Source organism: Protomyctophum bolini, assembly GCF_963924005.1.
Source record: "Protomyctophum bolini genome assembly, chromosome: 10".
NCBI classification, from domain to species: Eukaryota; Metazoa; Chordata; class Actinopteri; order Myctophiformes; family Myctophidae; genus Protomyctophum; species Protomyctophum bolini.
In genome coordinates, this window is record NC_137871.1 from 34889830 (window position 1) to 34916015 (window position 26186).

A 26186-nucleotide genomic window follows, 5' to 3' on the forward strand; every position below is an offset into this window, starting at 1 on the left:
AAAACGGCGCGCTATAGTATGCCGTACGATATGGGCTATAGCCCACGGTCCAAAATGATGAGAAACGAGGCTAACTTTTTTTTTCAAAATTTCAAAAAACATGGGATATAACCCATCGTTTTTGTCATTTCGTCATTTTTTTCAAATCCTCAAAAATGATGAAAAACGGCGCGCTATAGTATGCCGTACGATATGGGCTATAGCCCACGGTCCAAAATGATGAGAAACGAGGCTAACTTTTTTTTTTTTAATTTAAAAAAACATGGGCTATAACCCATCGTTTTTGTCATTTTGTCATTTTTTTCAAATCCTCAAAAATGATGAAAAACGGCGTGCTATAGTATGCCGTACGATATGGGCTATAGCCCACGGTCCAAAATGATGAGAAACGAGGCTAACCTTTTTTTTCAAAATTTCAAAAAACATGGGCTATAACCCATCGTTTTTGTCATTTCGTCATTTTTTTCAAATCCTCAAAAATGATGAAAAACGGCGCGCTATAGTATGCCGTACGATATGGGCTATAGCCCACGGTCCAAAATGATGAGAAACGAGGCTAACCTTTTTTTTCAAAATTTCAAAAAACATGGGCTATAACCCATCGTTTTTGTCATTTCGTCATTTTTTTCAAATCCTCAAAAATGATGAAAAACGGCGCGCTATAGTATGCCGTACGATATGGGCTATAGCCCACGGTCCAAAATGATGAGAAACGAGGCTAACTTTTTTTTTCAAAATTTCAAAAAACATGGGCTATAACCCATCGTTTTTGTCATTTCGTCATTTTTTTCAAATCCTCAAAAATGATGAAAAACGGCACGCTATAGTATGCCGTACGATATGGGCTATAGCCCACGGTCCAAAATGATGAGAAACGAGGCTAACTTTTTTTTTCAAAATTTCAAAAAACATGGGCTATAACCCATCGTTTTTGTCATTTCGTCATTTTTTTCAAATCCTCAAAAATGATGAAAAACGGCGCGCTATAGTATGCCGTACGATATGGGCTATAGCCCACGGTCCAAAATGATGAGAAACGAGGCTAACTTTTTTTTTCAAAATTTCAAAAAACATGGGCTATAACCCATCGTTTTTGTCATTTCGTCATTCTTTTCAAATCCTCAAAAATGATGAAAAACGGCGCGCTATAGTATGCCGTACGATATGGGCTATAGCCCACGGTCCAAAATGATGAGAAACGAGGCTAACTTTTTTTTTCAAAATTTCAAAAAACATGGGCTATAACCCATCGTTTTTGTCATTTCGTCATTTTTTTCAAATCCTCAAAAATGATGAAAAACGGCGCGCTATAGTATGCCGTACGATATGGGCTATAGCCCACGGTCCAAAATGATGAGAAACGAGGCTAACCTTTTTTTTCAAAATTTCAAAAAACATGGGCTATAACCCATCGTTTTTGTCATTTCGTCATTTTTTTCAAATCCTCAAAAATGATGAAAAACGGCGCGCTATAGTATGCCGTACGATATGGGCTATAGCCCACGGTCCAAAATGATGAGAAACGAGGCTAACTTTTTTTTTCAAAATTTCAAAAAACATGGGCTATAACCCATAGTTTTTGTCATTGTCATTTTTTTCAAATCCTCAAAAATGATGAAAAACGGCGCGCTATAGTATGCCGTACGATATGGGCTATAGCCCACGGTCCAAAATGATGAAAAAAGAGGCTAACTTTTTTTTTCAAAATTTCAAAAAACATGGGCTATAACCCATCGTTTTTGTCATTTCGTCATTTTTTTCAAATCCTCAAAAATGATGAAAAACGGCGCGCTATAGTATGCGTACGATATGGGCTATAGCCCACAGTCCAAAATGATGAGAAACGAGGCTAACTTTTTTTTCCAAAATTTCAAAAAACATGGGCTATAACCCATCGTTTTTGTCATTTCGTCATTTTTTTCAAATCCTCAAAAATGATGAAAAACGGCGCGCTATAGTATGCCGTACGATATGGGCTATAGCCCACGGTCCAAAATGATGAGAAACGAGGCTAACTTTTTTTTTTCAAAATTTCAAAAAACATGGGCTATAACCCATCGTTTTTGTCATTTCGTCATTTTTTTCAAATCCTCAAAAATGATGAAAAACGGCGCGCTATAGTATGCCGTACGATATGGGCTATAGCCCACGGTCCAAAATGATGAGAAACGAGGCTAACTTTTTTTTTCAAAATTTCAAAAAACATGGGCTATAACCCATCGTTTTTGTCATTTCGTCATTTTTTTCAAATCCTCAAAAATGATGAAAAACGGCGCGCTATAGTATGCCGTACGATATGGGCTATAGCCCACGGTCCAAAATGATGAGAAACGAGGCTAACCTTTTTTTTCAAAATTTCAAAAAACATGGGCTATAACCCATCGTTTTTGTCATTTCGTCATTTTTTTCAAATCCTCAAAAATGATGAAAAACGGCGCGCTATAGTATGCCGTACGATATGGGCTATAGCCCACGGTCCAAAATGATGAGAAACGAGGCTAACTTTTTTTTTCAAAATTTCAAAAAACATGGGCTATAACCCATAGTTTTTGTCATTGTAATTTTTTTCAAATCCTCAAAAATGATGAAAAACGGCGCGCTATAGTATGCCGTACGATATGGGCTATAGCCCACGGTCCAAAATGATGAAAAAAGAGGCTAACTTTTTTTTTCAAAATTTCAAAAAACATGGGCTATAACCCATCGTTTTTGTCATTTCGTCATTTTTTTCAAATCCTCAAAAATGATGAAAAACGGCGCGCTATAGTATGCCGTACGATATGGGCTATAGCCCACAGTCCAAAATGATGAGAAACGAGGCTAACTTTTTTTTCCAAAATTTCAAAAAACATGGGCTATAACCCATCGTTTTTGTCATTTCGTCATTTTTTTCAAATCCTCAAAAATGATGAAAAACGGCGCGCTATAGTATGCCGTACGATATGGGCTATAGCCCACGGTCCAAAATGATGAGAAACGAGGCTAACTTTTTTTTTTCAAAATTTCAAAAAACATGGGCTATAACCCATCGTTTTTGTCATTTCGTCATTTTTTTCAAATCCTCAAAAATGATGAAAAACGGCGCGCTATAGTATGCCGTACGATATGGGCTATAGCCCACGGTCCAAAATGATGAGAAACGAGGCTAACTTTTTTTTTCAAAATTTCAAAAAACATGGGCTATAACCCATCGTTTTTGTCATTTCGTCATTTTTTTCAAATCCTCAAAAATGATGAAAAACGGCGCGCTATAGTATGCCGTACGATATGGGCTATAGCCCACGGTCCAAAATGATGAGAAACGAGGCTAACTTTTTTTTTCAAAATTTCAAAAAACATGGGCTATAACCCATCGTTTTTGTCATTTCGTCATTTTTTTAAATCCTCAAAAATGATGAAAAACGGCGCGCTATAGTATGCCGTACGATATGGGCTATAGCCCACAGTCCAAAATGATGAGAAACGAGGCTAACTTTTTTTTTCAAAATTTAAAAAAACATGGGCTATAACCCATCGTTTTTGTCATTTCGTCATTTTTTTCAAATCCTCAAAAATGATGAAAAACGGCGCGCTATAGTATGCCGTACGATATGGGCTATAGCCCACGGTCCAAAATGATGAGAAACGAGGCTAACTTTTTTTTTCAAAATTTCAAAAAACATGGGCTATAACCCATCGTTTTTGTCATTTCGTCATTTTTTTCAAATCTTCAAAAATGATGTTCTAAATCTTCTAATCGTCATTAACATATTATGTTTTTCAAATATTAAAACCACATATTACACACATAAAGACCCCACGGAAAGTGTTCTAAATCTTCTAATCGTCATTAACATATTATGTTTTTGCAAAAAAGGGTGAAGTGTCCCTTTAATATTCACCAAAACCAGAGCAGAACTCCCACCACGAGACTCTGGCAATCAATCAATACAGTTGCAACAACTATATTAAAGGCAAGTATTTCATACAGCTCAAGTTAAAACATTGTGAACTATCCGTTTTTTCTTAAACGGATATCAATGCTTCCAAGTTCCATGTCGAAATATGGATTTCAAAATGTACTTGATTAAAACAGCGCAGACATGTTATTTATTATGAGCTACTTTCTGTCAAGAAATTATGTGCAGGACAGGTAGCGCTTGTTTAAGTCACTGAACGGCCCTGCATACCATTGCACATAATGCAGGAGGCAGCAGCACGGCCAGTTAACAAAAACGAGTGCTTCCAAACTCCCAACACTTAAAAAATAAACTCTGACCCGTCTGAAGTGAGTGGTACTGTACTGTACTGTGCTGTACTGTACTGTATCTGTCTGTTAGGAGTGCAACAGTGACACCTGGTGGTGAACACACTATATATTTTCGTGCTCACACACACACACACAGGCCATCTTACCAATACCATAATATGTTAATGGAAAGGTGCTAACAAGGTGCAACTTCCCATAGACAGCCCATTCATCCAAACATAAAAGTCCTGTCTGATTGTATTACACAACGTCAAACTCACTAACATTGCAGCTGTAGGGAAAGCTTGAATAATTCTCTTTCTATCCTCAAAGTGTTTGTTTCATAAAAATCCACTGTAGACATGTTGTTATGAGCTACTTTGTGTCCTTGCAGGTGATTATTTTTTCAAGTGCTGGAGTTTGGGAGTGCTCGTTAGATATCACTCAACTGTCCTGCGTACCACCTGTTAGCACATAATGCAAGAGGCAGCAGGACGTTGCTTTACTGAAAACGAGTGCTTCCAAACTCTGATGGAAACATGGCATCTGCAAAAGGTCAATTGACCAGACCGCGGCCATCTTGCCATCAGAGTTTGGAAGCACTCGTTTTCGGGAGGGGTGAGGAACAGACAGGAGGAGAGGAGGAGGGAGGGGTGAGGAACAGACAGGAGAAGAGGAGGAGGGGAGGGGTGAGGAACAGACAGGAGAAGAGGAGGGGGGAGGGGTGAGGAACAGACAGGAGAAGAGGAGATGAGAGGAGGGGTGAGGAACAGACAGGAGGAGAGGAGGGGGGAGGGGTGAGGAACAGACAGGAGAAGAGGAGGGGGGAGGGGTGAGGAACAGACAGGAGGAGAAGAGGAGGGGAGGGGTGAGGAACAGACAGGAGAAGGGGAGGAGGGGAGGGGTGAGGAACAGACAGGAGAAGGGGAGGGGTGAGGAACAGACAGGAGAAGGGGAGGAGGGGAGGGGTGAGGAACAGACAGGAGAAGGGGAGGAGGGGAGGGGTGAGGAACAGACAGGAGAAGGGGAGGGGTGAGGAACAGACAGGAGAAGGGGAGGAGGGGAGGGGTGAGGAACAGACAGGAGAAGGGGAGGAGGGGAGGGGTGAGGAACAGACAGGAGAAGGGGAGGGGTGAGGAACAGACAGGAGAAGGGGAGGAGGGGAGGGGTGAGGAACAGACAGGAGAAGGGGAGGAGGGGAGGGGTGAGGAACAGACAGGAGAAGGGGAGGAAGGGAGGGGTGAGGAACAGACAGGAGGAGAAGAGGAGGGGAGGGGTGAGGAACAGACAGGAGAAGGGGAGGAGGGGAGGGGTGAGGAACAGACAGGAGAAGAGGAGATGAGAGGAGAGTTAAGTCAGAGAATACAAAGAGCTTAAAGAATTCAAAGTAAACATTCATTTGATACTGAAAACAAAAATCTGTTCCAAGTCAAATACAAAAGCCTGTCTGTCTGTCTGTCTGTCTGGTGGTGTGTGTGTGTGGGTGTGTGTGTGGGGGGGGTGCCTGATTGCTCTATCCGTACTGTATATCAGTTTATCAGAGTTGGAAGATCGGATAAATAAGAGTATGGAATAAGGGTAACCGTTTTGGTTGGCACATTGTTGATGGGGCGAGACGCAGCGTGAAGCTGATAAACAGTGTGTGTTGTGTGTGTGTCAGTCCCACTGCGTAGCTAGCTTAACACACACATCCACTTACCGAGGGCACTGTGGATGCTATAGGGATCATGATGAGGGAAGCTCCTCTGAAGATGTTGGTGACAATCTTCTGAAACCTGGACATGTCCTTCCTCTGAAGAACAAATACCTAGGAGAGAGAATGACATTAATATACTGTAGCAATACCACCCCCCCCCCCACACACACACACACACACACACACACACACACACACACACGATTTTGTGATACAGTACATTGCTATTTTGATTACAGTGCGTTTCAAAAATCCCTAGCCATAATAAAAAAGAAAGAAAACAAGAAAAACATTTATACGTGTTATAAACGTAAATCAATACAATATTTCACTTCAGGATGGAACTCATAGCTGCCATCAGTGCTCCACAGTGCGAAAAAACCTCTCTTACCTCCACTATAAAAAGGTTGAAGAGACCCAGGCAGACAGGAAGTATCCAGGTGGGATCAGGAAGTGTCAGATTAGTCAACCACAGAAAGCCTCCTGTCGACAGCTCTGTATGTACACCTGCAAGCACACCAACAGAACAGATGCGTAACTACTCTCTCTGTTGTCATGGAAATTCCACTGCACACAGTTAATAGTACCGGTGTTTTTTTATTATTCTTTTTTTATTCACCTCCCAAAGACCAGCAGTCCAGTTCAGTCTATAATGGAGTGCAGCCTCGGGGAAAGACAAGACTGGCCACAATAACAGTTCTAGAAAATATAAACACACTTGACGGCAACACAGCAGCTCTCCATCAGGCTGTTACTATGCGTCAACCCAAGTCTTACTGACTCTCATCACCTGCACTGCAGGCTCCCTTTTATAGGGAGTGAGACATACCCAAAAACACAGAACACTGCAACTGGCAATTCAATTAACTCACCATAAGCTAACACCAGGCATAAAAATAACGTTTTTTGCTACTCACCAAAACAAAGGCGAGTTGTGTCATTAGAAAGCCTACTTTCCTTAGTGGACGCACTCTGAGCCCCCCACCACACGTATAAACTGTACTTTTTGGCCAAATGTGGATTTTGTTTCCACCGGGGAAAAAATACTTTTAGTTACTCCGCTGCCCTCTACCAATATTGCCCAGAGAATTGCCTCATAGAGAATATTTTTCCTCCGGTGAAAAAATCCCTTTCTGGCGTCCACTAAGGAAAGTAGGCTTTCTAATGACACAACTCGCCTTTGTTTTGGTGAGTAGCAAAAACGTTATTTTTATTTACGCTAAAGAGGAGAGGCTGGTCTGCATTCATGCGAGCGGCGGAAGTTGAGAGTAACATAGCTCTAAATGAAACACATTAGAGCTATGGACCAGAGCTACCTCCTCCTCTGCTTGGCACCTTCCCAATCAAAGGTACTAGAGAGGGGACCCACATCATAAAACCATGAGTAGAACATTTTACAGTACATCCAATGACACAACTTGACCCACACTTCCAAACCGGCTGGATGGTGATGAATTGGAAGCAGCTGTGTAGTCAAGTGTGTGCAATGTCCCTAAAATCATTGCCTATGTGTCTCGGGCTGCCCCGTGACAGGCTGAATGTATGCAAGGTTTGGAGATCACATCGGAAGAGCGTCTCAGTAGACACGTACATTGGGAAGTTCAAGTTGTTTATAGATACATTTATTTTCTTCACAAACATCTGGTTTCACCAGCATAACGTAACGCCACATATGGCTTATTACAAAAATGTAGCACATCTCAAATCTAAGGTCAAGGAGAACAAAATACTCAGATTTCACTTGGGCACAGATCCATCCCCAGAGCTCTGAAGAAGGCTCCATGGTGCCAAAGCATGCGTTTTTCTAGTGAAATGTGATCATTTTGTCCTCCTTGACCTGAGATGTCAGATGTGCTACCTCTTTCATATTTTTGAGTGGTGCAACCACTCCTATAGACAGCTGTGTGTGGCTGTGTCCCTGGCTGTGTCCGAGCACGGAAATAGTGCTTGTTCACCACCAAGTGTCACTGTTGCACAGCCTGAGAATCCCATTGTTGAAGCGCAACATCCTTCTCCAACCATATGAGGCATATTCTTAATCGTAACCATGGCTGCAGAGCCACAATGGAACAGAATGGAATGCTGTGGCCACTACGTGCACACAGGATAAGAAAGAACAAACTAAATAAAGGCTTCCGTCTGCATAAGCAAATTGAACACAGCAAAAGAATAGATAAGATAGATAGATAATATAATAGAATTTTTACATCACACTATCTCTCTCAATCCAGGCGTCCATCTACTTCTGCATAACTGTTGTCTCTATTCTGGCACTGTTGTGATCTTTCATCGGTAATACTAAGAGTGCTTTGAGTGTGTATTTACCAGTATTTAGACTGAGGTTCCGTAGAGCCAGAGAGACACTGATCCAGAGAGGAACTTGAACCCAGATTAACATGGATGCTTTAAACGGGTGACAGTTGTCTCTGACGTACAGTTCTGATATGATACGACGTAGATTCTTCTTAAATTGATACCTGTTGATGATAATAGTACTCATATGAAGTTCAAGTAGCAGTTATGACCCCCCCCCCCCCCCCCCCACCACCAAATCACACACATACTGTATTAAGATTCTATGTAATTTAGTTTATTTACCTGCAGTTTGCATCTGTCCAGTTTCTCTCTCTGGCTCGCATTGACACCTCAAACCGTAGCCTTTTCCGCTAGCTCAGCTATCTACGTCTGTAGCCTCTCCACCTGAATGTCATTAGTTATTGAGAGAGCAGAGATTGTTTTGATTTCCTCTGCAAGATTTTCTGAGACATCTGAGGCCTTGAATAGAAAATGAACAAACAACAAATATGTGCAGTACTACGATCACTATTCACTGCTGGATGAGAGGAGTTGATTTCACCAAATGATTCTCCTAGTCATTGTTGAAAGACGAGCAAAGAGAAGAAAAATCCATGGCACTTTGTTGTTTGTTGTTGTGAGTCCAGTCAAAATGCACAGGTGTCAACCATAAATCCATGATAAATTAAAAGGCATTTTAAACTTTTATTACAGCAGAACTATTGAGGCCCCATTTAGACTGCAGTCAAATCCAGCCAAATCTGACTTATTTCTCAAATCTGATCTTTTGGCCTGTCACACAGCATTTGCAAGTGACCAGATCGGATCTGTCACAGATCTGTGTGACTGATTTCACACTGGCAGCCAAATCCAGCCTGATCTGTGCCACATTGGAATCAGTATGAATATGAAATCAGTCTAATCAAGTCACATGGAATCTGAATAATATAACACAAACTAGTTTAGACATTCCACATTGCATTCCACATTGCATGTCACCGTGCCACCAGCAGGTGTCACTGGGACCCCCTGGAACTCCTTCAGGGACCACTGAGAACGAGCACGCGCACACACGCGCACACACACACACACACACACACACACACACACACACACACACACACACACACACACACACAAACACACCTGTCATTGTTTGTGGGTACTTCCCCTCTCACTCACTCTCACTTCTCTCCACTCTTGACACACCATGCGAATTCTGTGGTCAAACACACTTCCATGTCTCATGCTCTCTCTGCTTCATTCCTCTCACAGTATCACCCTGAAGAAGGATCAGGTATGTTTAAATGTTTCAATTCCTCTGGTACAGAAAGGGGGGGGGGCACAATAACAAGACTGTTAACTGTGGACGACACCATAAAGCATTACACTTGTTTACAAGAGGGTCCACCATGTTCAATTCATCATAACATTTAGAGACGTACAAATATAGGTACCGGTACACTTCTACATAGCCAAGAACAGGAAATCATCATAAAGGAGGTAAAAAGGGAAAAAAAACACATACTGTATATACAGTGAGGGGAAAGGGGTGGGTCATGGGGGCCAGTTTCGAATTGCAACCGTCCGTATAGGTGACCTTTGAGAGCGGCATAGGAGCGAAATTAATTTAGTCCCTTGTTTGTGCTGAATCTGGGTTGCACATGTGTGGACTTCTTTGACATTAAGGTAGTATCTAGACAGGTACATGGGTATCTTGTTGGTGTATCACACCTTGTGGACCAGACCCATTGCAAGATGCTGTACTCTGTCGTCGACCCTAAGCCATTCCAGCCTGTCAAAGTGGGCAGGGGTGAGATGGGTTCTGGGAGTGAGGCCAAGTAGTAGCCTGACCAGTTGTTTTAAGGGCCTTAGAGGAGGTGCTGTGGTACCAAGAGGTGCATGCATACTTAGTCGAAGAAACCTTGTACGAGGGCTCCTGTTAGGGTCTTCAATGTGTTTTTGTCGACCAGTGACAAAAACATTTGCCTGCTCACTTGCCTGCACTTTTTCTTCGGCCGCCGACCCCCATCTGAACATACAGTATGTTGTTCCAGGGACCTCCAGGGACTTCCGCTGTGAAAGCATACACATTAAATGATTTGTGCCACATTTTCACTTGGTGCTGCACTATGAGCTTGTAGATCTGCTGTTTTTCAACAGTTAAAAGTTTCAAATAGTGGTTACAGTGCATGCCCGTATGTATGTAAGAAAAAGTAGAGAAAAAATTAATCATCGCTCACACACTGAGGGCTCCAATGCAACAGATGCGAAGTGGGACGGGGGGACGGGCTCAAAGTCCTTCCAGTCCTCACTGGCAAGTGAGCCAGTAGGATGCAACACACAATGTGACGACTAACAGTCATCACATAAAAGTAGACGCTGCTCAAGATGGAATCATGTTGTTTTGTAATCTTGTTTTATTATGTAGTGGAGAAGAAGAACATGTGTTATTGATCACTCGCTTTAGATCAGGGCTGTCAAATTAGTCATACTGGGTCACAGGCTGGATTTGGCAGAATTCACCTGCAAACCCGTTGTGCACACGTGACGTCAACTGTACGTGTGCAGATTCCGCACATTGCTTTGACTCACGTGAGGCTCACCATTGTTCCTGTTCAGCCTCCTGTCATATGGTTTACAGTTTCACTTCACTAATTTAGATTCTCACTTCTCTGCCGTGTTCTGCCATAGCTATCCAATCAATGCACGAATAATAGAGGAGGGAGATCACTGCCCATGTACTGCCTGAGGAAGAGTTATCATACAAAACATATTGCTGAGTAGTCTAGGTTTGGGGCCATTTGATTGCTCATTCGCTTAAAGTTTTCATGACATCGTACTTTTGTATACTGTTGTATCCTCTTTAGATCATCAATGCTGAACAGTGTTGTCACCAACCAATGTCCACAGCAGAGTTTCTCCACCACAAGTACCTGACAGTTTGACCCTGAAGACAGCCATGATGCTACAGACAGGAAGCTGCCATTGTTTCTCCTTCTTATTTCTGTTGTTCACGCTTCATCTTAGTCCCACACTGGCTTACTTCCTGAAAAACTGCAATATTCTTTACTCTGACAATGTCACTGCTGGTGTTTCAGTGGAATGCAAAAACCATCACCTCCTTAGCATACCAGATGACATTCCTAGAGAGGTTATATCATTAACACTCCAGAATAATGACATTCAGAGGATAAACAAGACAGATTTCTACAATCTGGTGAATCTCAGAGATTTGGAACTGAGAGACAATTGTATAACTCATGTAGATGACGGTGCTTTTGTGCCTTTGGTGGAACTCAAAGAGCTCCATATGAACTACAACAAACTGACAACACTGACAGACAACATGTTTCAGGGACTGGCTAACCTCTTGATACTGAGCTTGGATGTAAACAATATCACTTCCATCAACCCTGCAGCCTTGCAGTCACTCCCCAGTTTACAGGAACTAAGTCTGAAGTCCAACCCGATACATCAAATGACAGATATTATTACCATCTTACAATTACCACGCTTACTGATGCTGAACATCTCAATTTACACATTAGACTCTTTTCAGTCAATAGATCTGCCATTAAACATGTCCTCTGAGCTCAGGGAGTTGAGAATTAGTTCGGGTTCGATAAAAAGGTTTAGCATCACAACAGCCGTGTTTCCACATCTTAAGTTAATTGACCTGTCACACTGTTGTAACGATACTGGATGGGAATGGGAAATACCAGACAAGTATTTTCTCAGGAATATAACTACAGTGTATTTGTTTGGTCCTTATATGACCTTTAACTCCATCAAAAAGTCTCTACAGAGCCTCGATTCACTGGAGAATCTGCACCTCATGCATAGACAGAGGATAGACAGAGGTCTCCTAAATATTGCCTGTCAAATACCCACACTGAGGATACTTGTTGTAGCCTCTAACCACATTGCCAAATTAAGTGAAAAACTGTCACATTGTAGTCAACTAACCTACCTGGACCTATCATATAATGACCTGACTGAACTGTCCAGGGATTCAATGAAACACATGAATCAGCTCAGTCTCCTGGACCTCGCCTGTAACTACCTTTCCAAAGTGCCAGACGTTGTTAATTATCTCCCTGTGCTTCAAAACCTAAGCCTGCAACACAATAGCATTCATAGTTTAAGCTGCTCAGACTTCTTAAATGTAACCAGACTCATACACCTCAATCTAGATTCCAACCGCATCTCTGAACTCAAACCGTGTGTTTTTCAACATCTCAGTGAGTTAAAGGTTCTGAAAATGAGCGACAATCTCATATGGATGTTTGGCGATGCATTCAAGATTGGTCTACATAAACTAGAATTATTGGATGTCACTCTGAATCAAATTTCATTCCTCGAGAAGGGGGATTTTACAAATCTGAAATCACTCAAACACTTAGCGTTTGGATCAGATGCACTGTTCGGGTTTGACAGCACTGCTTTAGAAGGACTGGATGAACTTGAAACTCTTAGTCTAAGTTTTAATTTTGTTGACAGCAAAATTATATCGTCATGGTATTTACCGTCTCTGAAGAGCCTGAAGAGCCTTAAAATGCAATTCAACCAGCAATTATGTATGACTAACACATCATACATCACGAACACACCCAACCTAGAAGCTCTCCATCTCTCCCACAATGAACTGAAGTCCCTGGACTTCCTGGCACAAGTCAACCTGACTAGACTCTCTTGGCTGGACCTGAGACAGAACAAGTTGGCGGTAATCAATGTCTCTGTGTTCCATTTTCTCCCTGCTCTCAAATATGTTAACATGGATCACAACCCTTTCACGTGTGACTGTTCTAATGCTGACGTTCGGCAGTGGATGCTGACCATCAACCCGACACAGGTAGTTGACACACACCGCTACAGTTGTGGCTCTCCTCTGGATAAAAAGGGAACCAGGTTTCTGGACTTTGACATCCGTTCCTGTTTGGTGGATGCTAGCTTCCTCTGCTACATTTCCTCCGCTTGTGTGATTGTGCTAACTCTGCTCACATCCTTCATCTACCACTTCCTGCGTTTGCATCTTTTCTATGCCTACTACCTCTTCCTGGCCTTCCTTTATGATGCCAAGGAAAGAAAGAAGGGGTCTCCTCAGCGCTACGATGCCTTCATCTCCTACAACGTTCACGATGAGCTCTGGGTTTACAGAGAAATGCTTCCAGTGCTGGAGGGAGAGCAGGGCTGGAGACTCTGTTTGCACCATCGAGACTTCTTACCAGGTACAAACCTCTCTCTGTCTAAGTCAGGGATTCTCAACCTGGGGGCCAAATTATTTTGGGGGGTCCCCAGATAAATAAATAAAAAGAAAATATATATTTCATTGTGTTTTTTTTTTTTTTTTGCAATTGAATGGAGGGATGTCTGGAAAATAGAAATTAAGAATTTACATAGTACACATAGTACATGCATAAACCTTCCTTAATGATTATATCTGGTTTCAGTATTTATTTATGATGTCTTTATTATTAATGTTATTGGTATTGGGGGAGAGGGGTTAAGGTAAGGTAAGGTACATTTTATTTATAAAGCGCCTTTCCCAGCCCAAAACGTCGAGAACCCCTGGTCTAAGTAATACTGTATCTATCTACTGTATGAATGCACCATGACTGTGTGTACGTGAGTACGTCTGTAAAAACTATTAGAATTAAAAATTCACCACACGTGTTCCACACCTCCACAGGGAGTGCAGTGCCCGGTCTTGGTCAATCGTATCCATGGTTGTCCAGAACCAGCACAAAAGCCTCTGCCCAGGCTCTGGAGAGGGCCCAAATTAGCCAAGTGTGACCATTTCTGACCGAGTCATTGATTAAAAAAAAGAAAGAAAAAAAGGTTTTTCCATGTCATGTGAAAGCAGGGAATATAGTTTCACAATGACATATTGGTTGTTCAGTTTGACCCACAGTTCTGGATTATGACTTATAGAGTAATGTCTTGTGGAGAACTTCATGGTTCTTCAAGGATCACTTCATGGACTCTAACATTACACCTACCTAGCTACAAGTTTAAGCATTTGTTTCACATTTACATGTCGATTTCAGCTGTGACTTTTATTTCAGACATGCTATGCTATGTATGTTAAGAGTTTGCATGTGCTATTAACTCAATTTGAAGAAAAAAAAGAAACGCCATGACTGTCTCTGCATCAAAAAGAGTCACTATAGAGAGTATGCGCACAGGCATGCTTTTCCCATCAGGACACGTACGCCCCCCTCATCTAGACTGAGTGGCAAAACATTGAGCAGCATGTTGGAGTGTTGGAGTTTGGAAGCGCTCGTTGGAAATCACTCAACCGTGCGTACCACCCGTTTATAAATGTCACATAATGCAGGAGGCAGCAAAATGTTGTGTTATTGAAAATAAGCACTTCCAAACTCTGACAAAATAATCAAATGCAGGCATTACTTGACAGAAAGTAGCTCATAACGTTTCCATGGTGGATTTTTATGAAACAAAAACATTGCAGATAGAAAAAGGATAATTCAAGTTTTTCGTACAGCTGCAATGTTGGTGAATTTAACATTGTTTTATGCAATCAGACAGGATGGACTTTTCTGTTTAGGTGAATGGACTATCAAGGTCAGAAAGTAGTTTTTTGCCACTCAGTGGGCGTTTCCGCATAACTTCCATGTACGATGATGTCACGCGCATACCCTCTATTGATCACACCTGATCATCTGGGTGGGGCATGCTTTTCCAACTTGCATCGTTCCAAGTAGGCCCAGTACCTAACGGGCACCGTTCTAGTTTATATTAATGTTTGTTTCTTTAGGGACCTCGCTCTGTCTGAAAAACGGTGTTGTCTTTAGTGGCATTATTATTACAGCATGCAACAGTAAATAGTATATATATCCGTCTCTCAAGAAGTTAAGTAGTTTTGAATGTGGTTTACATAATGTTTGTTTTGTTTCCAGGTACAACCATCATAAAGAACATTACAGATGCCATCTATGGTAGCAGAAAGATCATCTGTGTGATCAGCCATCATTACCTGGAGAGTGAATGGTGCTCTAGAGAGATCCAGATGGCCAGGTGGGGGCGCCATTTCTCTGATGTTTCATTGCTCGACAAAGCATCATGGTGGATTCGAACGCCCATCCTTAACTGAGTGTATGTCCTCTGGTCTCCTGTGTGCAGCTACCGTCTGTTTGACGAACAGAAGGACGTATTGATCCTGGTGTTTCTGGAGGACATTCCAGCCCACCAGTTGTCTCCCTACTATCACATGAAGAGGCTGGTGAAGAGACACACCTACCTGAGCTGGTCCCGGGCTGGACAGCACCCTGGACTGTTCTGGCAGAACCTACGCAGAGCTCTGGACACACCTCACGCTGACCTGACCTCCTGAACCACCTGAGACCCCAGCATGCCTGTTCTGGAGAGAAATGAAACCATAATGTGTGTAATATGTATGTTATTTAGGTATTTTACTGTATATATAATTATGTTCATAACCTCATTACAATCAATGGAAAGTCAAACAAGCAACACTTCTGAGACAGAATGTTGAGTGAGTGAATTTGTTCATGGTCAACATGGTAATATTACCGAGACTAAGTGAAACATCGAGTGAAACATCGCTTCACACTGTAACACATTTTTTTCAACTATACTCTCTCATACAATGTTCTTTTTTGTTTTGTTGTCTACTCTCCGCCAGGCCGAAGGCGTGACCGAGACTATGTTTTGGCCCTGCCCTGTGTGTGTGTGTGTGTGTGCGCGCGTGCGTGCGCGACGTGCGTGCGTGTGAACAGCTAATTTCCGCCACTGTTGGAGCGATGGACGTGAAACTTCACACACACTCCCTGGAGGCCAGAGCAGAACCTGTTTCACATTGTCCTGTTATAGCGCCACCATGAGACTCTGATTAGACATATATGTAAGCTAACAATGATAATAGTGCTGCTCTAATGTCTGTAAGATAGAGCCCTATATTTAAACTAACAATGATAACACTGTCGTGTCTAATGTCGTGTAAGATAGGGCCCTATAATTGCAATATACAATGCTGGCATAATTAGCAGATTCTCTTTATCCAGAGTGTTTTACAGTAACACATACATCATCCTTTGCGGCTCGGGCACCTTTGACTTGGAACTCCCTGCCCTTGGGTCTTAGCCTTGAGTCTTAGCCCTGGGTCTTTGCCATGGAACTCCCTGCCCTTGGGTCTTAGCCTTGAGTCTTAGCCCTGGGTCTTTGCCATGGAACTCCCTGCCCTTGGGTCTTAGCCTTGAGTCTTAGCCCTGGGTCTTTGCCATGGAACTCCCTGCCCTTGGGTCTTAGCCTTGAGTCTTAGCCCTGGGTCTTTGCCATGGAACTCCCTGCCCTTGGGTCTTAGCCTTGAGTCTTAGCCCTGGGTCTTTGCCATGGAACTCCCTGCCCTTGGGTCTTAGCCTTGAGTCTTAGCCCTGGGTCTTTGACTTGGAACTCCCTGCCCTTGGGTCTTAGCCTTGAGTCTTAGCCCTGGGTCTTTGCCATGGAACTCCCTGCACTTGGGTCAGAGTCAGTGTGTTCTTTTAAAACGCTTTTAAAAACACATTTGTATGTCAGGTGTTTTCATCTGAACATTTAAACTATCCAAACTATAGGATGCCAGATTGCCAGGTCAACAAATGGACCTGGCATCTGACTAAATAACTAAATGTAATCTAAATTACATTTTAAACTTATTTGCATAAGACTGCATGGTCGTCAAGGCTAGGTCAAGTAAGGTGCATCATCCCAGCAAGACAAATAACCTCATGATAACGTTATGACGTCCTCCAGACTCCGGTGACGTTTAGGACTAGGCCAGATCACAGCCCATATGGGGATGATCTTTACGTTCAGGACTAGGCCAGATCACAGCCCATATGGGGATGATCTTTACGTTCAGGACTAGGCCAGATCACAGCCCTTATGGGGATGAACTTTGCGTTCAGGACTAGGCCAGATCACAGCCCATATGGGGATGATCTTTACGTTCAGGACTAGGCCAGATCACAGCCCATATGGGGATGATCTTTAAGTAATTTCCAGGACGTCTTCACCAGTTTAAATAATATATTTTATTCTGGACCAGATCTGACTAGTTATGATATGACTTAAGTTTATCTGGCCTCGATCTGTCTTCGTGGGTAGAATTTATGTTGGTTGAAATCAGGTGATATTCTGGGCCAGATGTGACTAGTCTTGGTTTGACTTGATCTGGCCCCAATAGAGGGTATGCGCGTGACATCATCATCAAACCCGGAAGTTATGCAGGAATGCCTGAGTGGCAAAAAACGACTTTCTGGCCTTGACAGCCCATGCATCCAAACAGAAAAGTCCTATCTGATTGCATTAAACAACATTAAACAATGTTAAACTCACTTTGCATGTTGCTTTGCCACTCGATGTGCCATTCACTTTAAGCATGCGCATACCCTCTATCAAGACGTCACTAATTCGTCCAGATCCTGACCGTGCTTGCTGCGATGACCTTCTAGTCTTACACTGATAGTTTCTGTCCTAGTTCCACTAAAGTGAAGCATTTCTTCATTTCCGTCAGCCTGTGAACTCTCAGAAGCACTCGGCTTGATCCTCTTTCATAATTTCTGAGGCATCAGTGGAGCTGTGGTCAAATGGACTTCATTCCTGTCTGAGTGAAACACTGGAAGGATGGTTGTCAAACTTGTCACTGACTTTCAGAGTTCAGGTAGGATTCAAATTCAATATTATAATTCTTCCTGGAAAGTATGTCCTTGCTATAATATAGGGCTTCAGCTATGTTAAAGAGCTGAACGAGTCAACGTTTTTACTTTGAGCTGTTGACATTCTGTGTCTCTCTCACACACACACACACACACACAAACACAAACACACACACACACACACACACACACAGTATGTGCGCTGTGCCCTTCATTGTAGCCCTGCGATATTATGATCAATGCTCCGCCTTTATTCTGGTCTCATGACTTGCACCATTCGTAGGTTGTAAATCCATTCATTTTGCACAATGTTGCAAGGAAAGTTTCTGTTCCATATTATGCCACACTGTGCAGCCAGCTAAAGCCTGAGTTGTACTTTATTGCACGATGGTGTTGCGCAGAAAGCATAGGCATTTAGGCAATGTACAAGACCATAATCTGTGAGAACGCGACGCATTGTGAGCTTGTAGATCGGTTCTGTTATCCGCAATAATAAGTTGAGAAGTTCTCCACGACCTTTTGAGAGTTCATCTGTGTACAGCTTCATTTGCAAGTTTACCCTTGAATCTCCAACATTTTTTTTACATCTTGTTCAATTGTACAAGTCTGTCCAGTGTCCACACACACAATCCTATAATCCTTTAAAGGGAACTATAGAGTTAAAGATCAAATAAATGGTTACATGTACTGTAACTGTTTTACTGTTGTATCATCTTTAGATCATCAATGTTGAACAGAATTACTCCACCACAAGTACCTGACAGTTGTCCCTGAAGACAGCCATGATGCTACAGACAGGAAGCTGCCATCGTTTCTCCTTCTTATTTCTGTTGTTCACACTTCATCTTAGTCCCACACTGGCTTACTTCCTGAAAGACTGCACTACCCTTTACTCTGACAATTTCACTGCTGGTGTTTCAGTGAATTGTGATTCTTGTGTTGACATACCAGATGGCATTCCCAGAGACGTTATATCACTAACAATAACATATTGTAAGATCCAAAAGATAAACAGCACAGATTTTGACCATCTGTCAAATCTCACATATTTGGATCTGAGTGATAATTCAATAACCCATGTAGATGACGGTGCTTTTGTCCCTTTGGTGCAACTTGAAATGCTCTATATGGACAATAACCAACTAACAACACTGACAGACAACATGTTTCAGGGCCTGTCTAACCTCTTGATACTGAGCTTGGATGGTAATGATATCCAATTTATCAACCCTGCAGCCTTCCAGTCACTCCCCAGTTTACAGGAATTATTTCTAACATCCTATCAAATGACAGATATAATCACAATCTTACAACTACCAAGCTTAAAGGTGCTGAACGTCAATATTGATGAGTTAGAGTCTTTTCAGTCAAAAGATCTGCCATTAAACATGTCCTCTGAGCTCAAGACATTGAGTGTCGAGTCATCCTCGATTAAAAAGTTCAGCATCACAACAGCTGTATTTCCACATCTTAAGACAATCAACCTGTCACACTGCTGCAATGATAGTGGATGGGAGTGGGACATACCAGACAAGTATTTTCTAAGCAATATAACAATATTGAATTTCACTGGATCTAATATGTCTTTTAACACCATCAGAAAGGCTCTACAGAGCCTTGATTCACTGGAGACCCTAGAGCTGGGATGTAGGCCTAAAGATGTGATGGACAGAGATCTCTTAATTATTATCTGCAATATACCCACACTGAGGACACTCAACCTGTTGGGTTGCATCAATGCCAACCTTAGTGAAAAACTGTCAACTTGCACTCAGCTAACCAGCCTGGATCTATCTGGTAATGACCTGACTGAACTGTCTAAGGATTCAATAAGACAAATTAAGCAACTGAATCACCTAAACCTTGCTCACACCCATCTTTACAAAGTGCCAGACGATGTTAAATATCTCTCCATGCTTCAAATCCTCGACCTGAGTAGCAATCGTATTAATGATTTAAGCTGCTCAGACTTCTTAAATTTAACCAGACTCACACACCTTCATCTAGATTACAACGATATACATGAACTCAAAAAATGTGTTTTTCAACATCTCAATGAGTTAAAGGTTCTAACTGTGAAAAGCAATTTAATTGAGAGTTACAGCGACACATTCAAGACTGGCCTACACAAACTAGAATTATTGGATTTAAATAAAAATAAAATTACCAGACATCTCGGCAAAATGGAATTCATGAGTCTGAAGTCACTCAAGGACTTATACATAGGAGGCATTAACAACATGATCTGGAGAATAGACATTTTGGAAGGATTAGATGAACTTGAAACACTATATCTATATTTTGATGATGACTTAATAATTGCATCTTCACCTCCCAATGAGTTACAACGGCAAAACTACAATAGCACTTTACTGAGGAGCCTGAAGAGTTTCACAGTAGAAATCGATAGAGTTTACAATGATATATATGTCGCATGGGACATTCTCTCAGATATGAAACATTTGGAACATTTGAAAGTTATCCATGGTACACAACCAGACCCAGACTCATTTAAATATGTACCACAGCTGAAGACTCTTTCCTTAATTAAATGTAATCTGACGTCCCTGGATTCCCTGGCACAAGCCAATCTGACTCAACTAACTCTGCTGGACCTGAGCCAGAATGCGTTGACGGTGATCAATGTCTCTGTGTTCAGTTTCCTCCCTGCTCTCAGGTATGTTAACATGAATGACAACCCTTTAGTTTGTGATTGTTCTAATGCTGACTTTGTGCAGTGGATGCGGAACAACAACCAAACACTGGTAGATTACGCTGACAGCTACACTTGCGGCTTTCCTCTGGCTAAAAAGGGAACCAGCTTTCTGGACTTTGACATCCATTCCTGTTGGGTGAATACTAGCTTCATCTGCTTCCTTTCTTCCACTTGTGTGATTTTGCTAACTCTGCTCACATCCTTCATCTACCATTTCCTGAGGTTGCATCTTTTCTATGCCTACTACCTCTTCCTGGCCTTCCTTTATGATGCCAAGGAAAGAAAGAAGGGGTCTCCTCAGTGCTACGATGCCTTCATCTCCTACAACGTTCACGATGAGCTCTGGGTTTACAGAGAAATGCTTCCAGTGCTGGAGGGAGAGCAGGGCTGGAAACTCTGTTTGCACCACCGAGACTTCCCACCAGGTACAAACCTGTCTGTCTGTCTACAGTGAGAGAAATACAGTAATACTGTATTTATACAAATGTGTCTCTCTCTTTCTGTCACCAACAGCAGACCTCTCTGTCTGGAAAAACTGTGTCGTCTCTTTAGTGGCATTATTATTAAAGTATGTGATACTAGTCTCAAGAAGTGAAATAGCTTTTAATCTGGTGTGAATAATGTTTGTGTTTTATTTCCAGGTAAACCCATCATAGAGAACATTGCAGATGCCATCTATGGCAGCAGAAAGACCATCTGTGTGATCAGCCATCATTACCTGGAGAGTGAATGGTGCTCTAGAGAGATCCAGATGGCCAGGTGGGGGCAGTAATCCGATATTATAGCCCAATGATAAATTGGCTTGAACGTCTCCACCAGGCCGAAGGCATGGGGAGAGTGTATGTTTTGCACTCCGTCCGTGTGTGTGTGTGTGTGTGTGTGTGTGTGTGTGTGTGTGTGTGTGTGTGTGTCCGTCCGTCCGTCAGTGTACCGTTAACCCGGTCTGTTATAGTTACGGCCTGTTATAGCGCCACCAGGAGGCCGACTTTTGTAAAACAAATTTTTTGCTATTACTCCTCCAGATTTGGTAGATAAATCCTGCAAATCGTTACACAGTATCTATATAGTCATGTGTTCAAGACGGATTTGTCCAATAGTTCATATTCCATCCTACTTGGCTAATATTGGCTTTCAAAGTTTGCAGGATTGGCCCGTTTTGAACAAAAAGCCTCAAATCATGAACGCAGCATGCAATTTACGTGAAATCTTTCACAGACTTTCCTACTACTAGGCTGAGGAATATATCCCACCATCCCACCACATTGGCCTGTAATAGCGCCACCAACAGGTGGATTTTTGCAAAACACATTTTTGAAACAAAATGCCTCAAATCATCCAATTGCCATCAAAGGCATAAGAAGAAATGCCTTTTCACATTGGCCTATTATAGCGCCACCAGGAGGCCACAACCTGACCTGTCGAGACCAGTGCCCCAAGGGGCACTATTTCTAATTTGTATTTATTTAGACCCCTGTATTTGTATTTTAGACAATAATTGCTTGTGTTATGAAGTATTGTAATGAGGCTGTGTGTTCTTATACAAAGTGTATACCTACTATGTGTATACAGTATAAAGTCTCTGCCCTGTGGCTCTTGGTCATTATAAATAAAACTGTCCATACAACTTGACTGAGTGTAAATGTCCTCTGGTCTCCTGTGTGCAGCTACCGTCTGTTTGATGAACAGAAGGACGTGTTGGTCCTGGTGTTTCTGGAGGACATTCCAGCCCACCAGTTGTCTCCCTACTATCACATGAAGAGGCTGGTGAAGAGACACACCTACCTGAGCTGGTCCCATGCTAGACAGCACCCTGGACTGTTCTGGCAGAACCTACGCAGAGCTCTGCAGGACACACCTCACACTGACCTGGGCTTGAATGAATAACCTATCGGTCGGGAGGAGTGTTGCACTCTGAAAGACTGGGTGTGTTCGATATAAGTACACTGACCGCACTGCCACTTACAAACTAATAGGCGAGTGCGCTCCTGGTGTGCAACTCAGAATTTTCTGAACGCACCCCGTTTGAGAAAAATAGCCGGGCGCTCAGATTAAAATGCCTTTTATTAAACAATGCAGAATGCCGCAATGCCAATTGCTGTACCAGCAAATTTCTAACACCCGTGGCACACGTAGTGAGTACTTTATATTTGAGATCTGAAAGTTTATGTACACGTTTTCAATAAACTGTAAATGTAGCGATCGCGTAAAACTGGCTTCAGTTGCGTCATGATTCAGGACTAATTCATCCCCTATATTTAATCATGTGATTGTATTCACACCTGACGTTGATCTGCACTCTGCGCTTTGAAGTGAAGTGAAATCCCTGTTTTTTGGAGAAGTAGAATGCGGTTCTTTGGTGAGCTTCAGGATTTGCATGAAGCAAAACGAAGCACACAAGTATAGCATGCTGGTGTGAATGTGACATAAGACTGTACTGATAATAAACATGTTAATAAAGTTCATCCAATTTGGTCAACACATTCCTGGGTTGTTTATGTGTCACGCTCCCTGTGTGTAAGAACATTTCAATGTAACAATCATGCAAGTACTGGAAATTAGGATCCATGCCAAGCAATGGGCTAAAGCAGGGCTCTTGACTGTTGCATTCTCTAGGGGTGGGCAACTTTGATGATGGAGAGGGCCACTATAGTTCCACACTCACTCCAGAGGGCCACATTGCACGTGGTATCAAAAATAGCAGATCTACAAGCTCAAAATGCTTCGCAGTGCAACGCGTTTTGAGCATGTAGATCCGCTATTTTTGCTATGAATTGAAATCCTGAATATTATTATTCTTTTCAATTTTTTAATTGGAATCCAGAAAAGTAACTGCAAATACACAATACATTGGACATAAAAAAAGACAATCAAATTCTACTAGTCATTCAGCTACTAATAAAGACTATATATACTTAAAGTGGGTCATGTTTGCATGTTTGTAATTGTAACAGTTGAAATAAAGAATAAATCAATATTCAGATATTGACCTGAGGGCCACATTGAGTGGGGGTGGGGCCTGCATGTTTGTAATTGTAACAGTTGAAATAAATCATAAATCAATATTCAGATATTAACCTGAGGGCCACATTGAGAGGGGGTGGGGAATTTGCTCTGGGGGAGCCTGGGTTCGAGCTGGCAACCTTGCGGTTACCATCCAGCCACTCTACCCCTGTTCCACCATCGCCCTCACAGGCCTGTTATATGTCAGGTTTCACCAAACAAAAAAAAAGTGTTTTCTGAACATTTTACTGCATGTTGCAATACTGTAGGATAAAACCTAAAATGACACAGAAGCTTTCCCAGATTGAATGGGATAAGCCCAATTTAATTATGCATCATTACTTAAAAAGGTTAAGTGAAAAACATTTTGTAAACTTTTTTGTTTTGACAAATGTTTGCCTATTGATCACACACACACACACACACACACACACACACACACACACACACACACACACACACACAGAGAGGTCAACAAATGGACGTGGCATCTGTCTAAATAACATCTAAATTACATGTTAAACTGATATGCATGGTCGTCAAGTAAGGTGCAGTATGGCCTTGTGTAGTCTTGTTGTTTACACTGATAGTATCTGTCCTAGTTCCACTAAAGTGAACACGTATTTCTGCATTCTCAGAAGCAACTGGCTTGCATTTGTTCTTGCTAAGCATATTTCTGTTTCACTTCTCTCCACATGGCTGAGGGAAGTAGGGGTGTCACCCAGGCACAGACGTCCATTGGACAGCAGGGGGAAAATAGTAATAATTTTAATCAAAACAGATTTCTGTTATTAGGCCTAATAAATATGCTGTATGACAGTATCGGAGCCTTATTCTGGTTAATTGCCTGTGTCAGTTTGCTCATGCGTGTGGAGAGGGAAAGTAAAAGCCGAGGCGCGCGCTAACACGCTAGCACCGCGCGTGCACCCCCTACTAAACCCCCTACTACACCTCCTGTAAACCTCTTCCTGCGGCCATGTCTCTCCACTATTGCCACACCACGTGACCTCTGAGGTGCCAGCCGCTCTGTGGTCAAATGACCTTCCATGTCACATGAACTCTGACACTTCATTCCTCTCACTGTATCACACTGGAAAGATGCTTATCACTGACTGTTAGCAGTTCAGGTAGGATTCAACATTTGAATTTCTTTGGTATAAAAAGATTGTCATGGTGCTCTGAAAATCACAATGGGAAATTCCTTGTGAATCCTTCTGCATCATCATTATTATTATTATTATTATTACTTTGAGTATATATGTATGTACACTGTTATTAGAGATGCTCCGATTATCGGCCAGCAATCAGTGATCGGCCATATCGGCCGATATTCACTGTGATCGGTAATCGGCATTTACCCGATATGTGATCGGCAATTTACGCTATCTGGAGAAACTGATCTTTTACACCATTTAAGTGGTATAAATGTCAATCAGATATATAGTATAATATTCATTTTGCATTTTTGTGACATTCTCCCCTTCCTCCCCACACACACAGGAAGTTTTGACGTAGGTTTTAACATAATAATAATTTTTTTAATGTTAAAATTTGCAACATTTCACAAGATCAGTATCGGACTATACAGTATATCGGTATCGGCCAATCATGAGAAAAACAATCAGTGATCAGTATCGGTCCCAAAAAACCTGATCGTAACATCCCTAACTGTTACGTAAGAAAAAACGTGTGCAGCAGCATTTTGCATTATAGGTACTGTAGGTGAGAGGAGGCTTGAATATAATACGATAGGGTAGTCAAGGCTAGTGGCAATACAAGCATTTGGCATTTATCGCCCTTTCAAAGTTACTTATATAAAAGCCAACAATTGTAAGAAGGCAATTTTTACAAAAGCACTTATTCGTTTTTCCAATTTAAGATCCTAGGAAGGTGATAGAGTGGTACTGTAGGTAGGTAGGTTAGTAGGTTGGTCCATGGTTTATTGCTGGTGCAGAAAGTTAAAGCACAAATGAGCCGAGATGACTGGGAACGCTGATGGAGGGCTCGTTTGAGGACGACGTAGACTAGGGAGATCTGCCGATACCGATTATTCCCGATCCGATATTTATATTTTATAGAACACGTTTATGCCATTATTACAATATCCCAAGTCACAGACAATTTCCAGTCTAATATCATGATATGGATATAATATTGATACTAGGGAGAGAGAGCGAGAGAGAGAGAGAGAGAGAGAGAGAGAGATTTTATATTTCAGTCTCAGGCCTAACCGGAAGAGAATGACTGTTGACACGGGTCTGTTTGTGTATGTACTGTAACTGTTTTACTGTTGTAATCTCTTTATATCGTCAATTTGAACAGTGTTGTCACCAACCAGTGTCCGTTACTCCACCAAAAGAGACCTGACAGTTGACCCTGAAGACAGCCATGATGCTACAGACAGGAAGCTGCCATTGTTTCTCCTTCTTATTTCTGTTGTTCACACTTCATCTTAGTCCCACACTGGCTTATTTCTTGAAAGACTGCACTATTCTTTACTCTGACAATGTCACTGCTGGTGTTGCTGCAAATTGTGGCGAATGTAATCTTATTAGCGTACCAGAAGACATT

At 42.0% G+C, this 26186-nt stretch overlaps 3 protein-coding genes across 5 annotated transcripts in view; 2 read left to right on the forward strand and 1 right to left on the reverse strand.

The window, feature by feature from the left end:
• LOC308322591 (cytochrome c oxidase assembly protein COX18, mitochondrial-like) overlaps window positions 1-15611 on the reverse strand; it is a 29500-nt gene extending 13889 nt beyond the window's left edge. Inside the window, exons 1-7 of one of the 3 annotated variants that reach the window (XM_080773960.1) lie at window positions 15484-15611; window positions 15220-15372; window positions 10221-10295; window positions 8523-8624; window positions 8250-8401; window positions 6316-6431; window positions 5928-6035 (exon numbers count right to left, since the gene is read on the reverse strand). In XM_080773960.1, the coding sequence (XP_080630086.1) occupies window positions 5928-6035; window positions 6316-6431; window positions 8250-8401; window positions 8523-8563 (417 nt within the window). In that variant the 5' untranslated portion in view covers window positions 8564-8624; window positions 10221-10295; window positions 15220-15372; window positions 15484-15611. Of the gene's footprint in view, window positions 1-5927; window positions 6036-6315; window positions 6432-8249; window positions 8402-8522; window positions 8625-10220; window positions 10296-10462; window positions 10599-15219; window positions 15373-15479 lie in introns of those variants that run through there. The other 2 variants (XM_080773961.1, XM_080773962.1) reach the window with 2 other exon arrangements.
• On the forward strand, window positions 12997-15576 carry LOC308322267 (toll-like receptor 13; the record flags this gene model as incomplete). Its single annotated transcript, XM_080773463.1, has 3 exons — window positions 12997-13450; window positions 15143-15260; window positions 15366-15576. The coding sequence occupies 3 exons, from the start codon at window positions 12997-12999 to the stop codon at window positions 15574-15576; spliced, it is 783 nt and encodes a 260-aa protein (XP_080629589.1).
• A 5029-nt stretch (window positions 15612-20640) lies between the features above and the next one.
• LOC308322268 (toll-like receptor 13) lies at window positions 20641-23014 on the forward strand (the record flags this gene model as incomplete). Its single annotated transcript, XM_080773464.1, has 3 exons — window positions 20641-21040; window positions 21257-21374; window positions 22280-23014. 3 exons carry the CDS (start codon window positions 20641-20643, stop codon window positions 22497-22499), a joined length of 738 nt encoding a protein of 245 aa, XP_080629590.1. The 3' UTR covers window positions 22500-23014.
• Between the last annotated feature and the right edge of the window lie 3172 nt (window positions 23015-26186).